Consider the following 15,530-nt stretch of genomic DNA (forward strand, 5'->3'; position numbering starts at 1 on the left):
AGCCTGATCTCCCTCCTGCCCGCGCGCTGCCTGCTGCATGGCTGTCAGTTACTCACCACTTCCCTCAGACTCCTCAGGCTCGTTTCTGCCTGGAGGCTGGAGCACAGATAGCAGCAGCAGCACTGGCAATGTTTGCACCCAGTCCCAGATAGAGTGGGTGGGGTGGGGGGTGTAATATATCTCTGCCTCAGGTCTAGTCTGCACATTATGGGGATCTGCACATGATGGATGGAGGTGGGGTCTGCACATGATGGATGGAGGGGGGATCTGCACATGATGGATGTAGGGGGGACCTGTACATGATGGATGGAGGGGGATCTGTACATGATGGATGGAGGGGGAATCTGCACATGATGGGGGTCGGCACATGATGCATGGAGGGAGGATCTCACATGGTGGATGGAGGGGGAGACCTGCAAATGATGGATGGAGAGGTAAATCTGCACATGATGGATGGAGGGAGGGATCTGCACATGATGGATGGAGGGGGGATCTGCACATGATGGATGGAGGGGGGATCTGCACATGATGGATGGAGGGGGGATATGCACATGATGGATGGAGGGGGATCTGCACATGATGGAGGGGGATAGCTGCAAATGATGAGGGGGGGTGCAAATGATGGAGGGGGGCTGCAAATGATGTGAGGGAGAGGATGGGGGACTGCACATGAATGTAAGGGGACTGCACATTATGAAGTGAAGGGAAAATGGGGACTGCGAATGATGAAGGGAGGGACACTGCAAATGTTGAAGTGAGGGGGAGGATGACAGCAAATGATGATGTGATGGGGACTGCATTAATGATGAAGTGAGGGACAGTGGATAGCAATTGAACTGAAGGTGGGGGATGGGGGAGCAAATGAGGACCTGGGGAGAGCAAATAATGATGAATTTTGAGGGTGGTGGGAGTAAATGATATATTGAATGTGGGGGGAGAGCAGTTGATAATGTATAGAGTGTGGGGGTGGGAGAGAGGGAGAAGACATGACAATGAATTGGGTGGGAAGGAGCCTGTAAATATAATTAATCGAGGGAGCGGGAGGCACATAGTGGGGGGCATTGAGGATGCAGTGACTGCTAATGAATTGAGGGAAAGAGTACAGGGGCTAAATGTATATATTAAGTGGGGAAAATGGCTATTTATAGTTGGTGGGGTCATGTTGGTGGATTAATAATAACTAATTATATATTAATGGTGGGTGCACGTCTGTATTCAGAGGTGTAGTGTAGTAGAAGAAAGGGAAAAAGTGGGGAATGTGATCTGGAAGCGGGGCTCTAGGTAACTATGTGTTATCTTATGCAGAGACAAGTCCTGGCTGGAAGAAATTATGGCGGTCTGCGCTGCATGAAAAAGAACAGCAAAGATGAAGGACTTCAGCTAGAGACAACATTGGTGAGTCAGTATGTTACCTGTACACTGACACTATACACTCTATTACCTGTTCACTGACACTATATACAGAGCTCCTGTGTATAATATCACTGGTGATCACTGTATTATCTGTACACTGTCATTATATACAGAGGTCCTGTGTATAAGGGCATTAGTGTTGTGTTTTTTCTTTTTATTAATGATGAGCATTGTAGTATTACATAGTAACATAGTAACATAGTTAGTAAGGCCGAAAAAAGACATTTGTCCATCCAGTTCAGCCTATATTCCATCATAATAAATCCCCAGATCTACGTCCTTCTACAGAACCTAATTGTATGATACAATATTGTTCTGCTCCAGGAAGACATCCAGGCCTCTCTTGAACCCCTCGACTGAGTTCGCCATCACCACCTCCTCAGGCAAGCAATTCCAGATTCTCACTGCCCTAACAGTAAAGAATCCTCTTCTATGTTGGTGGAAAAACCTTCTCTCCTCCAGACGCAAAGAATGCCCCCTTGTGCCCGTCACCTTCCTTGGTATAAACAGATCCTCAGCGAGATATTTGTATTGTCCCCTTATATACTTATACATGGTTATTAGATCGCCCCTCAGTCGTCTTTTTTCTAGACTAAATAATCCTAATTTCGCTAATCTATCTGGGTATTGTAGTTCTCCCATCCCCTTTATTAATTTTGTTGCCCTCCTTTGTACTCTCTCTAGTTCCATTATATCCTTCCTGAGCACCGGTGCCCAAAACTGGACACAGTACTCCATGTGCGGTCTAACTAGGGATTTGTACAGAGGCAGTATAATGCTCTCATCATGTGTATCCAGACCTCTTTTAATGCACCCCATGATCCTGTTTGCCTTGGCAGCTGCTGCCTGGCACTGGCTGCTCCAGGTAAGTTTATCATTAACTAGGATCCCCAAGTCCTTCTCCCTGTCAGATTTACCCAGTGGTTTCCCATTCAGTGTGTAATGGTGACATTGATTCCTTCTTCCCATGTGTATAACCTTACATTTATCATTGTTAAACCTCATCTGCCACCTTTCAGCCCAAGTTTCCAACTTATCCAGATCCATCTGTAGCAGAATACTATCTTCTCTTGTATTAACTGCTTTACATAGTTTTGTATGATCTGCAAATATCGATATTTTACTGTGTAAACCTTCTACCAGATCATTAATGAATATGTTGAAGAGAACAGGTCCCAATACTGACCCCTGCGGTACCCCACTGGTCACAGCGACCCAGTTAGAGACTATACCATTTATAACCACCCTCTGCTTTCTATCACTAAGCCAGTTACTAACCCATTTACACACAATTTCCCCCAGACCAAGCATTCTCATTTTGTGTACCAACCTCTTGTGCGGCACGGTATCAAACTCTTTGGAAAAATCGAGATATACCACGTCCAATGACGCACCGTGGTCCAGCCTATAGCTTACCTCTTCATAAAAACTGATTAGATTGGTTTGACAGGAGCGATTTCTCATAAACCCATGCTGATATGGAGTTAAACAGTTATTCTCATTGAGATAATCCAGAATAACTTCCCTCAGAAACCCTTCAAATATTTTACCAACAATAGAGGTTAGACTTACTGGCCTATAATTTCCAGGTTCACTTTTAGAGCCCTTTTTGAATATTGGCACCACATTTGCTATGCGCCAATCCTGCGGAACAGACCATGTCGCTATAGAGTCCCTAAAAATAAGAAATAATGGTTTATCTATTACATTACTTAGTTCTCTTAGTACTCGTGGGTGTATGCCATCCGAACCCGGAGATTTATCTATTTTAATCTTATTTAGCCGGTTTCGCACCTCTTCTTGGGTTAGATTGGTGACCCTTAATATAGGGTTTTCATTGTTTCTTGGGATTTCACCTAGCATTTCATTTTCCACCGTGAATACCGTGGAGAAGAAGGTGTTTAATATGTTAGCTTTTTCCTCGTCATCTACAACCATTCTTTCCTCACTATTTTTTAAGGGGCCTACATTTTCAGTTTTTATTCTTTTACTATTGATATAGTTGAAGAACAGTTTGGGATTAGTTTTACTCTCCTTAGCAATGTGCTTCTCTGTTTCCTTTTTGGCAGCTTTAATTAGTTTTTTAGATAAAGTATTTTTCTTCCTATAGTTTTTTAGAGCTTCAATGGTGCCATCCTGCTTAAGTAGTGCAAATGCTTTCTTTTTACTGTTAATTGCCTGTCTTACTTCTTTGTTTAGCCACATTGGGTTTTTCCTATTTCTAATCCTTTTATTCCCACAAGGTATAAACCGCTTACAGTGCCTATTTAGGATGTTCTTAAACATTTCCCATTTATTATCTGTATTCTTATTTCTGAGGATATTCTCCCAGTCTACCAGATTAAGGGCATCTCTAAGCTGGTCAAACTTTGCTTTCCTAAAGTTCAGTGTTTTTGTGACTCCCTGACAAGTCCCCCTAGTGAAAGACAGGTGAAACTGTACAATATTGTGGTCGCTATTTCCTAAATGCCCAACCACCTGCAGATTTGTTATTCTGTCAGGTCTATTAGATAGTATTAGGTCTAAAAGTGCTGCTCCTCTGGTTGGATTCTGCACCAATTGTGAAAGATAATTTTTCTTGGTTATTAGCAGAAACCTGTTGCCTTTATGGGTTTCACAGGTTTCTGTTTCCCAGTTAATATCCGGGTAGTTAAAGTCCCCCATAACCAGGACCTCATTATGGGTTGCAGCTTCATCTATCTGCTTTAGAAGTAGACTTTCCATGGTTTCTGTTATATTTGGGGGTTTGTAACAGACCCCAATGAGAATTTTGTTACCATTTTTCCCTCCATGAATTTCGACCCATATGGACTCGACATCCTCATTTCCTTCGCTAATATCCTCCCTTAAAGTGGACTTTAGACAAGACTTTACATAGAGACAAACCCCTCCTCCTCTCCGATTTTTACGATCCTTTCTAAACAGACTGTAACCCTGTAAGTTAACTGCCCAGTCATAGCTTTCATCTAACCATGTCTCGGTTATTCCCACTATGTCAAAGTTACCTGTAGATATTTCTGCTTCTAGTTCTTCCATCTTGTTTGTCAGGCTTCTGGCGTTTGCGAGCATGCAGTTTAGAGGATTTTGTTTTGTTCCAATCTCCTCGCTGTGGATTGTTTTAGAATTCAGTCACTATGTGCTGGTAGTTTGTGATCTGGTTATGGTGTGGCGGTATTTCTCCCTGTATGTGGTATTATTTGGTCACTGTGTGATGGTAATATGTGATCTGGTCATGGAATGGATGTATTTGTTCCTTGTATGGGGTATTATTCCGTGACTATGTGGTGGTAATATGTTGACTGGTTATGGTGTGATGGTTTTTCTCTCTTGCTTGTGGTATTAATGGTTATTCTAAAAAATATATGTGACTCATTCACTTAAAAATAAATACAAATATACCTAAAAAGAGTACTGGATATTTTAAGAAATGTTTAATAGGTTAGAGTAGAGTAGGGCCCAACCAAAAGAGTCTACCTTGCTGTGGTGGCAGCTTAAAAATTATTTTGGCCAAAACAAAAGCTGCTAGCTATGTATGCGATCTGCTGTCTGCTGAGAACTGTTAATATCAGATTGGTAAGGACGTGGTGCAGAAGATGAATTTTTCCAAGAGCGGATGTTGGGACTGTGGAAGGCTTGAGAGTGTGGAGGCGGAACTGGGGTGGAGTCTGGGTGGAGTCCCAAGGGGGCCTGAAAATGTTGCCAGTAAGGGGCCCCAAAATTCCTAGCGGCGGCCCTGCCCGCACTGTCACCACAGTTCTGTGAAGGCTGACCCCTTGTGTTGGCTCTGTTCCACCAGTGTCGACTCTCAGGTTCATGGGACATTAACTGAAAGTGAGATCCATGGCTGCCACTCATTTTCTCTTCATTACTTATACAAACACACCATACAAACACGGGGACAGTGACAGTATATTTATTTAAAGGCAGTCTGTATGCAGGATTTCACCCCTCAAACCTTTTATATGTGCATGTAGCTCTTTCAAAGACAAACTCCATAAATACCTTTATATGGTCAGTTCCTTTCTCCATTATTCAGAAATCAGTATTTCAATTGATATATAAATAATGCCTAATGACTATCGTGGATCTTAACCCTCTTTCACTCCAGCTCTATTTCCTCCTTTTTTTGCTTCACTGACAGCCTCTATGCTGCGTTTCTTTCTGGAAGAGCTGTAAGTTGATCAGGAAGAGGTGGCACTGAGCGAGTTTAGTGCTGGAGTAATAGATCTACTCTCTCATTTGGATATGCATGCAAATAGATTTCAGATGAATGGACTGAAAATGTAAAAATATCGCTATATTCTGAAAAGTTCCCAGGCTCGAGTTCATATGAGTTCATCCAGCAGAGGGCGCATCACCACGACTCGAGGTAACTACAGTACATTTCCCTGCATTCCATTCATTCACCAAGTTTTACAGGCAGGGGTGGCTGCATTAGCAGGCTCCTGGGTGTAAAATGATTTAACCCTTTCAGATGGATTCACCCCGTGGGACAAGACTGTAACGACGGAAGGCATGGAATATTGTTGTTTGTTTTTTTTTACTTTGTTTCAGGTGACAAGTGTCTTCAGGTGGATTAAGGATATAATAAAATATTAAAACACCCTGTGTCTTTATTTCATTAAAATACTTTTTAATAATGTGCGTGTGTTTTATTAACCATTTCGTACTATTGGATTAATAATGGATAGGTGTCATAATTGACGCCTCTCCATTATTAACCTGGCTTAATGTCACCTTACAATAGCAAGGTGACATTAACCCTGGCTAAGTGCCAGAATAGGCACATCTTACAGATGTGCCTTTTCTGGGGTGGCTGGGGGCAGATGTTTTTAGCCAGGGGGTCCTATAACCATGGTCCCTCTCTAGGCTATTAATATCTGCCCTCAGTCACTGGCTTTCCCACTCTGGCGGAGAAAATTGCGCGAGAGCCCATGCCATTTTTTTCCAGGATTTAACCCTTTAATTTAATAGCTAGAGACCCCAAATTTGACACAAAGACACTTCTTACATTACTAAAGAGGAATATGCAATAAAAGAAGGGATATGAGATGGTTTACTGTATGTAAACCATGTCTCATATCCTGTCGGGTTTGTGAAGGAGATAGCAAAAGCCGGCAATTGAATTACCGGCTTTTCTGCTATCTAGCGCTGAATTAAATATAAATATATACTCGTATATATATATGTGTCTCACTGACATATATATATATACTGTATACAGTTAGGTCCATATATATTTGGACAGAGACAACATTTTTCTAATTTTGGTTATAGACATTACCACAATGAATTCTAGACAAAACAATTCAGATGCAGCTGAAGTTCAGACTTTCAGCTTTCAATTGAGGGTATCCACATTAAAATTGGATGAAGGGTTTAGGAGTTTCAGCTCCTTACCATGTGCCACCCTGTTTTTAAAGGGACCAAAAGTAATTGGACAATTGACTCCAAGGCAATTTCATAGACAGGTGTGGGCAATCCCTTCATTATGTCATTCTCAATTAAGCAGATAAAAGGCCTGGAGTTAATTTGAGGTGTGGTGCTTGCATTTGGAAGGTTTTGCTGTGAAGTAAACATGCGGTCAAAGGAGCTCTCCATGCAGGTGAAACAAGCCATCCTTAAGCTGCGAAAACAGAAAAAACCCACCCGAGAAATTGCTACAATATTAGGAGTGGCAAAATCTACAGTTTGGTACATCCGGAGAAAGAAAGAAAGCACTGGTGAACTCGTCAATGCAAAAAGACCTGGGCGCCCACGGAAGACAACAGTGGTGGATGATCGCAGAATAATCTCCATGGTGAAGAGAAACCCCTTCACAACAGCCAACCAAGTGACCAACACTCTCCAGGAGGTCAGCATATCACTATCCAAATCTACCATAAAGAGAAGACTGCATGAAAGTAAATACAGAGGGTTCACTGCACGGTGCAAGCCACTCATAAGCTCCAAGAATAAAAAGGCTAGACTGGATTTTGCTAAAAGACATCTAAAAAAGCCAGCACAATTCTGGAAGAACATTCTTTGGACAGATTAAACCAAGATCAACCTTTACCAGAATGATGGAAAGAGAAAAGTATGGCGAAGGCATGGTACAGCTCATGATCCAAAGCATACCACATCATCTGTAAAACACGGTGGAGGAAGTGTGATGGCTTGGGCATGCATGGCTGCCAGTGGCACTGGGTCACTAGTGTTTATTGATGATGTGACACAGGACAGAAGCAGCCAAATGAATTCTGAGGTATTCAGAGACATACTGTGTGCTCAGATCCAGCCAAATGCAGCCAAACTGATTGGTCGTCGTTTTATACTACAGATGGACAATGACCCAAAACATAAAACCAAAGCAACCCAGGAGTTTATTACATCAAAGAAGTGGAATATTCTTGAATGGCCAAGTCAGTTACCTGATCTCAACCCAATTGAACATGCATCTCACTTGTTAAAGACTAAACTTCAGACAGAAAGGCCCACAAGCAAACAGCAACTGAAAACCACCGCAGTGAAGGCCTGTCAGAGCATCAAAAAGGAGGAAACACAGCGTCTGGTGATGTCCATGAGTTCAAGACTTCAGGCAGTCATTGCCAACAAAGGGTTTTCAACCAAGTACTAAAAATGAACGTTTTATTTAAAATGATTGAATCTGTCCAATTACTTTTGGTCCCTTTAAAAACAGGGTGGCATATGTTAAGGAGCTGAAACTCCTAAACCCTTCATCCAATTTTAATGTGGATACCCTCAAATGAAAGCTGAAAGTCTGAACTTCAACTGCATCTGAATTGTTTTGTTTAAAATTCATTGTGGTAATGTTTATAACCAAAATTAGAAAAATGTTGTCTCTGTCCAAATATATATGGACCTAACTGTATATGTTTTTAAGAATTTTTGAGCCGATGGATCCATGATATGTCCATTTTGCAAGCCTGCGAGAAAAAAATCTCCGTACGGAAGCCATACGGATGCCATACGGATGCCATACGGATGACACACGGAAAAATTTTGGCGTAAAAATCGCATCCTCGCATTGAATATGGAACAGTGTTTTGGGACAATTACTGCATATTACGGCCGTAAAAACGGACCGTATTTACTTACGCCTAGTGTGACGCCGGCCTTAGACATGTGGGAAAAAGAACCGTAAGCACTACCCTGTGAAGGTGCCCGGGTAGGATCCCACACCATATATCAATATAAAATAAACCCGGCACTCAACTTATGGTGAATCTCTTGGGATTTATTAACAAGAGAGAAGATAAACGTTTCGGCCAATATTGGCCTTCCTCAGTAACGTACTGCCAATAGGAGCGGTGAAAGGTGAGGCAGTGAAATTCTGCCAGTGCTGTGAGTTCAGGAAGTAGATAGAAGCAGGCTCACAGGGTCCGACCAAAACAGGGTCTGGAATAGCGTGGGTGGCCTGAGAGGAGCTGTGGAACAGATTAGTCCATGCGACGCGGTGTCAAGAGACAAGCGGTGGACACCGCGTCGCATGGACTAATCTGTTCCACATCTCCTCTCAGGCCACCCACGCTATTCCAGACCCTGTTTTGGTCGGACCCTGTGAGCCTGCTTCTATCTACTTCCTGAACTCACAGCACTGGCAGAATTTCACTGCCTCACCTTTCACCGCTCCTATTGGCAGTACGTTACTGAGGAAGGCCAATATTGGCCGAAACGTTTATCTTCTCTCTTGTTAATAAATCCCAAGAGATTCACCATAAGTTGAGTGCCGGGTTTATTTTATATTGATATATGGCCTTAGACATGTGTCTTAATACCAAAGCACATATCATGGATTTCCTCCTCTGCTAAATATGGGAGCAGGAAACCCCTTTTCTTCAGAAATGGACTCCTATTTAACAGAAATGTATAATAAAGTGTATTTGGTTAATAAGTAAAATGTATGAAATGGAAATAGCAGAAAAGTTTTCTTCCAGCACTTGGAAGTGATGCAATATGATAATGTGGCCCTCGGACCCCCGGTATGTACAAACACTCCAGCTGGTGGCTCATTCCTGAAAATGGGCTTGGTGCTTTGTGGCTTTTTGCAAATGTGATCATGCAAGTCATAAGCGTACAACAAGTCCAACAACCCAGCACAGCCTCTGAACTACCTTAGCATAATGTAGATGTATTTTTAGATTTGCTTAACCTTCACTTACTCCAAAAGTCTGAATTAAACGCGTGATCAAAGAGAAAAAAAATGACTTTCTTCGGAAAACATGTCCTTGTTTAGCATATTAGAAATGCCTGCAGCTTTGCAGCGCTGGTGTGATTCCTGACAAGGGGACTAACACTCAGTTTGATCAGCTGGGAAATGGTGATGCTTCAGGCAGAGCTGCAGATTCTCCTCTCTCCGTATTTTCCTTAGTCAGTCTATGGAGACCTGCAGAGCACACAGTCACCAAAGTAAAAAAAATCCTCATCCCATTTAGTTCTCGGTGATAAATCCATATTCATTTTATCATCCTAGGATAATATTTTCCCTACGTTTTGGAAATAATACTAAAAGATGGAATTATTACAAGAACCACGATTAGCACTTATGAACATACTAAACATCATGAAGATGGTAAGTTTCTTGGCTGCTGTTTCCACCGCTACGGGCAGACCTGTATACAATATAACTATGCACAGCTCCCCTCAAAAATTCACCTTCTTGTTTGGGATTGAAGCTTATTGCTGCTCACTTGCACAGTGTTACTGACATATCTCTACACCAGCACCTGTCCCTGCTTCCTTCTCTAAAGACTTCTAAGGCCAGCTCAGATGGCTGTGTGCTCCCTGAGTATTCAGTGAGCTTTACCTTCAGTTCTATGTGAATTTCTGGAGTGTGCCTCATGATCTGGCTAATCATGTCTTCAGAAAACTTTTGCTTGTTTACCATCTATCTGCATTTAATTTGTTGCCAGACCTGCTGATAACCATTTGTTTGCTGTAAACTCTTTACTGGAGCTGTTCACCCTATAAAGTAGCTGCCACAGTCAATATTTTTTTCTCAAAGCCAATATCCTGTTTGCCTGTCCATCACTTCTTTGCTCACGGTTTCATATGAACTTATGGTTTTTAACCACCTGAGAGAAACAGATGGTGAGGCATTCATGTTTTTAGCAAACTTATGCTAGTTTATCATCTATCTGCTTTTACTTTCTGGCTTGCAGAAAAGCCTCTGTTTGCTGAAAGCATAACAAACTCTTCACTCGAGCTGTTCACACTACAATGCTGCTGCTACGGTGTGTAATCTTTTTTTTTCAAGCAAGTATATAGTTTTCCTGTTCATCACGTCTGTTTTTGGATAACGTTTTGTTTGTTGATTACTATTGCCAACTGTCTACATGAAAACTCTGCCAGAAACCATTTACTTGCTGGAAATACTTTTTCAGTTCCTGTGTATTTACACAGTCCTGGCTTTGTGTCTTCTGGTGTATCATGTGCCACTTGTCTATCTGCCATCCTGCTGTTCTGGTCCTCGCTGATCCACATGCAGTCCGGCAAGTCCCATCCACTGTACTATCACCTCCAGTCCATGTTGCCTGGCCTACAACTTGAAGTACGCACCTAACTCGGTGAGCTTTTAAGACATAAGACTAATTAACTTTATCTCTTACTTTAGAAAAACAAACTCTCGCAAGGTTATGTCAATTGGGGGGGGGAGGGGAAGAGTTATTCTTGGAAAAAATGGAAGAAAAATCAAAAGGGCAAAAATGCTCATGATGCACAGCAGTCTGTGTCTCTGCTACACTGTGCATTGTGACCAGGCTACTAGCATCGTCAACATTTTAAAGCAGAACGGCAGTAGCATATCATTAATTTTCTTTACACAGCTAATACGTTTCAGTACAGTCTGCTGTTATCCACATGTAACATCAATTTATCTCCTAATTGTTCTCAATTTACTGCTTATCATGCTAAATATCCCTCCAGATATTCTGTCTTCACGCTAGGTCGCCAATTACAAGTGAAACAAATGATGCCGAATAATGTTATATATTAGTTATAATTTAAGAAGGACCCTAAAAAAATCCAATTTCCCGACTGGGAGAATGTCTTCAGTAGTATTTTTTTTCTCCTGATGTTGTAGTTTAGTTTTTACTATAGGTCATAAAGTTTATATTTCTATTCATCCGTCGTGCAGTTTTTGGTGCTGAAATAGTCTCAGCTCCCTTACGCGGTATACCTATGAAGATAATTGGTTCTCTTTTTTCTGAAAAGTTTTAGTTTTTGAGGTATAAAATAGTTAGTTTAGTTTTCCAATAGTTACATGCAAACTAGCGCTTGGGGTCCTTAGAAAAGGGGGCCCCCAAATCTTGCTGGATGCTTTGGGTTAGCGCAAACCCTTGCAAATATCTATTATTTTGGCACTATATAGCAGTAGAATATAGTCATTAGCCATTGTATGACCCATTGTTTGTTCACTGTATAAAAGTTTTTAGGCATTGTAAAATGATTTTATTTATAAACCAAATGACTGTATCGTGTAGATATTGTATGGGAGTATTGGGCACTATATGACGGTATTATTTTTACACTGTATTATATAAACACTTATAACTATAATTATCTGTACACTATATGACATTATTGCATGAAAGTATTAGGCACTATATGCCACTATCCATTCACTGAATAACTGTATTATTTATACACTGAATGAATGTATTTTGTGGGCACTCTATGGAGGTGTTAGGTTAGGCACTGTCTGATGGTCTTATTCTTACACTATGGGGGATAATGTATGAGAGTATTATCCTTTTGTCATGATCCAGACCGGGTTTTGAGTCCTGTCTTCCTTTTCCCGGTCTGATCATGTCAGGGGGTTAACTTTTCTCAGCCTCAGTCTGGTCTCAGGTTTGCCATTTATCTCCGCTGCATCCTGCAGGAGATGTCAGTTATAGCTTCTGCCTACAGCGTGAGTAGCTAACTCTGGTTATATCCAGATTTGTCCTGCGGTTCCTGACGGTTCCCGTGTCTGTTCATTCCCCTTCCCCCATTCTGACTCAGTGTTTTCCCTTCTCTGGTACTTGACTCGGCTTAAGGTACCTTCACACTGACCAACTTCACAACGATATCGCTAGCGATCCGTGACATTGCAGCGTCCTGAATAGCGATCTTGTTGTGTTTGACAGGCAGCAGCGATCTAGATCCTGCTGTGACATCGTTGGTCGGCGCAGAAAGTCCAGAACTTTATTTCGTTGCTGGATCTCCCACAGACATCGCTGAATCGGCGTGTGTGACGCCGATTCAGCGATGTCTTCACTGGTAACCAGGGTAAACATCGGGTTACTAAGCGCAGGGCCGCGCTTAGTAACCCGATGTTTACCCTGGTTACCAGTGTAAATGTAAAAAAACCAAACACTTCATACTTACATTCCGGTGTCTGTCGCGTGCCTCGGCGTTCTGCTTCCCTGCACTGTCAGTGCCGGCCAGCCGTAAAGCAGAGCACAGCGGTGACATCACAGCTCTGCTTTACGGCCAGCCGGCGCTCACAGTCAGTGCAGGAAAGCACAGCGACGGGGGACAGACACCGGAATGTAAGTATGTAGTGTTTGTTTTTTTTTTACATTAGCACTGGTAACCAGGGTAAACATCTGGTTACTAAGCGCGGCCCTGCGCTTAGTAACCCGATGTTTACCCTGGTTACCAGGGGACTTCGCATAGTTGGTCGCTGGAGAGCTGTCTGTGTGACAGCTCTCTATCGACCACACAGCGACGCTGCAGCGATCGGGATCGTTGTCTAGATCGCTGCAGCGTCGCTAAATGTGACGGTACCTTTAGTCTCTGACCTTACTCTGTCTTTTGCTCCTGGTACTTCTGCTTCCGTCTGGTATTGACCCTCTGGCACGTCTCTGACTGAGTTGATTTTCCCCTTTGTACTACGTTACTCTCCTGGTTGTGACGCGGCTTGTTTGATTACCCTGTTGCCACCTGGTGGTGGCCTCGCTGCAGTTCTGCTCTGGCAAGTGTTGCAGTCTTCCCTCCACTCTACTGCCATAGTGGAGTGTGCATCTACCTGCATAGCTGCGGCGTGACACCTTTGTATATTTTTAATATTTGTATATCAAATGACCATAATATGTGGACACTGCATGACAGTATTATTACTGTATTATATGGGCATTGTACGAAAGTACTAACATTGTATGATGGCGTTATTTATTTTGCCCTGATTGGTTGGATTAGGTGGGCAATGTATGCATGTATTAGACACTGTATGACGTAAGATTATTATTATTATTGTATGACAGTATTATTTGTACATTGAATTACTTTATTATATGAGCATGACATGAAAGTAATAGGCACTGTATTTGTACACTGATTGTATTATATGGATACTATGTGAGTATTAGGCACTATATGAGGGTATTATTTGTACAGAGAATGACTATTGTGTAGAGGCAGGTTATTTATATCCTGAATGATTGTAATTTGTTGGCATTATATGGAGGTAATTTTTAATAGTAAGCTTCAGATATCCATAAGGGGGTTGTCCAGGGCATCTACCAAGGACTTCTTTGGCCCAACAGCTGATACCCAGAGCAGCATCTGACTGAAATTCACAGTATGTTTAGCTGGAACACTAAAATTCAGTACACCACATAGCGGCCATTCTTAGGTACTGCAGCCAAACTTCCATTGAAGTGAATGTGATCTCAGCTGCAGTACCTGAGAATGGCCACTATGTGGTTGCTGTAGAACGTACTGCATATTAGAGCTTACCTGTTACCAGAAAACTGCACCGTCCAGATCCAGCTTCATTAATTATGCTGCAGTTGTATGCACCATAATTTTCCCTGGAGTGGATATTCACCGTCAGCTCCGTGTAATCCTGTGAGTCGAATTGTCCCTTCTCTAACAGTTTGCTCCCCAGTCTCCATTCATACATAAGAACCCGGGTAGGGTAAGCTCTCAAGACTTTACAATTCATGGTGACGCTGGTGCCTAAACCTTGTCTAATTTCCTGAAAGTTCGGTTCAACAGCCGGGGGATCTGCAAGATAGAAATAATGAAATATTAGCCAAAAATTAAGCATCATTTGCCCCCAAAACTACTGTATCACACTTGACTGTTTCTTATTTTGTATCTAAAAACTATCTCCAATTTTAAGGTGATAGGGTAAAAAATAATATATCTTAGTAAGCATTGTTTTGCAAGAAAATACATAGCCTACTGACTTGCACACAGCTCCTATATAAAGTCATGTACCTCCATGGCTACAGAATACATTCAAACCTTGGGTGTAGTCTGAGCTTGCTTTTATGTGTTATTCCAGATCTCCTCTGTTTTTCCCCCTCTTTTTGCTAGAAGAGGGGGCAAACAGAAGTGGCAAAAGCTGGTGAGACACTTTAGGTTCCTTTTGGCAAAACGTGTGTGTGTGCGCTCGCAAGGAGGAGTGAACCCCTGTTATACACTTCTTTAGGCACAAGAGGATTAGACATATTGATATCCATCAGCCTGATTTTTATTTTTGTCCCTATACAATTAGGTCCAGAAATATTTGGACAGTGACACAAGTTTTGGAAGTTTAGATGTTTACTAAAACATATTCATGATACAGTTATATAATCAATATGGGCTTAAAGTGCAAACTTTCAGGTTTAATTTGAGGGTATTCACATCCTAATCGTAGAAAGGGTTTAGGAATTACAGCTCTTTAATATGTAGCTGCCTCTCTTTAAAAGGACCAAAAGTAATTGGACAATTATCTCAAAAGCATTTTAATGGGCTGCATGGGTTGTTTCCCTCATTAATCCATCATCAATTAAAGAGGGAAAAGGTAATTCCAGGTGTTGTATTTGCATTCCGAAGCTGTTGCTGTGAACCCACAACATGCAGTCAAAGGAGCTCTCAATTGAAGAGAAACAGGCTGTCATTATGCTGAAAAAAGAAAAAATCCATCAGAGATAGCAGAAATGTTAGCAGTGGCCAAATCAATAGTTTGGTACAGTTTTTTTTTTAAAAGAGTGCACTGTTGAGCCTAGGAACTCAAAAAGGTAATTGGATTATTAAAGAATGCTTTCCATGGTGAAGAAAAATCTCTTCTCAACATCAATCTCCAGGAAGTTAGTGTATCAATATCTATGTCTACCATAAAGCAAAAAGTTTGGGAGAGAAAA

General features: G+C 41.8%; 1 protein-coding gene across 2 annotated transcripts in view; it reads right to left on the reverse strand.

Annotated features, from left to right (window-relative positions):
• MDGA2 (MAM domain containing glycosylphosphatidylinositol anchor 2) overlaps positions 1 to 15,530 on the reverse strand; it is a 1,083,460-nt gene that overhangs the window by 151,813 nt on the left and 916,117 nt on the right. For both annotated transcript variants that reach the window (XM_069735022.1, XM_069735014.1), the window contains exon 9: positions 14,134 to 14,403. In XM_069735022.1, coding sequence (XP_069591123.1) covers positions 14,134 to 14,403 — 270 coding nt within the window. The remainder of the gene's footprint in view (positions 1 to 14,133; positions 14,404 to 15,530) is intronic.

The sequence above is a fragment of the Ranitomeya imitator genome, chromosome 1 (genome assembly GCF_032444005.1).
Source record: "Ranitomeya imitator isolate aRanImi1 chromosome 1, aRanImi1.pri, whole genome shotgun sequence".
Taxonomy (NCBI): domain Eukaryota; kingdom Metazoa; phylum Chordata; class Amphibia; order Anura; family Dendrobatidae; genus Ranitomeya; species Ranitomeya imitator.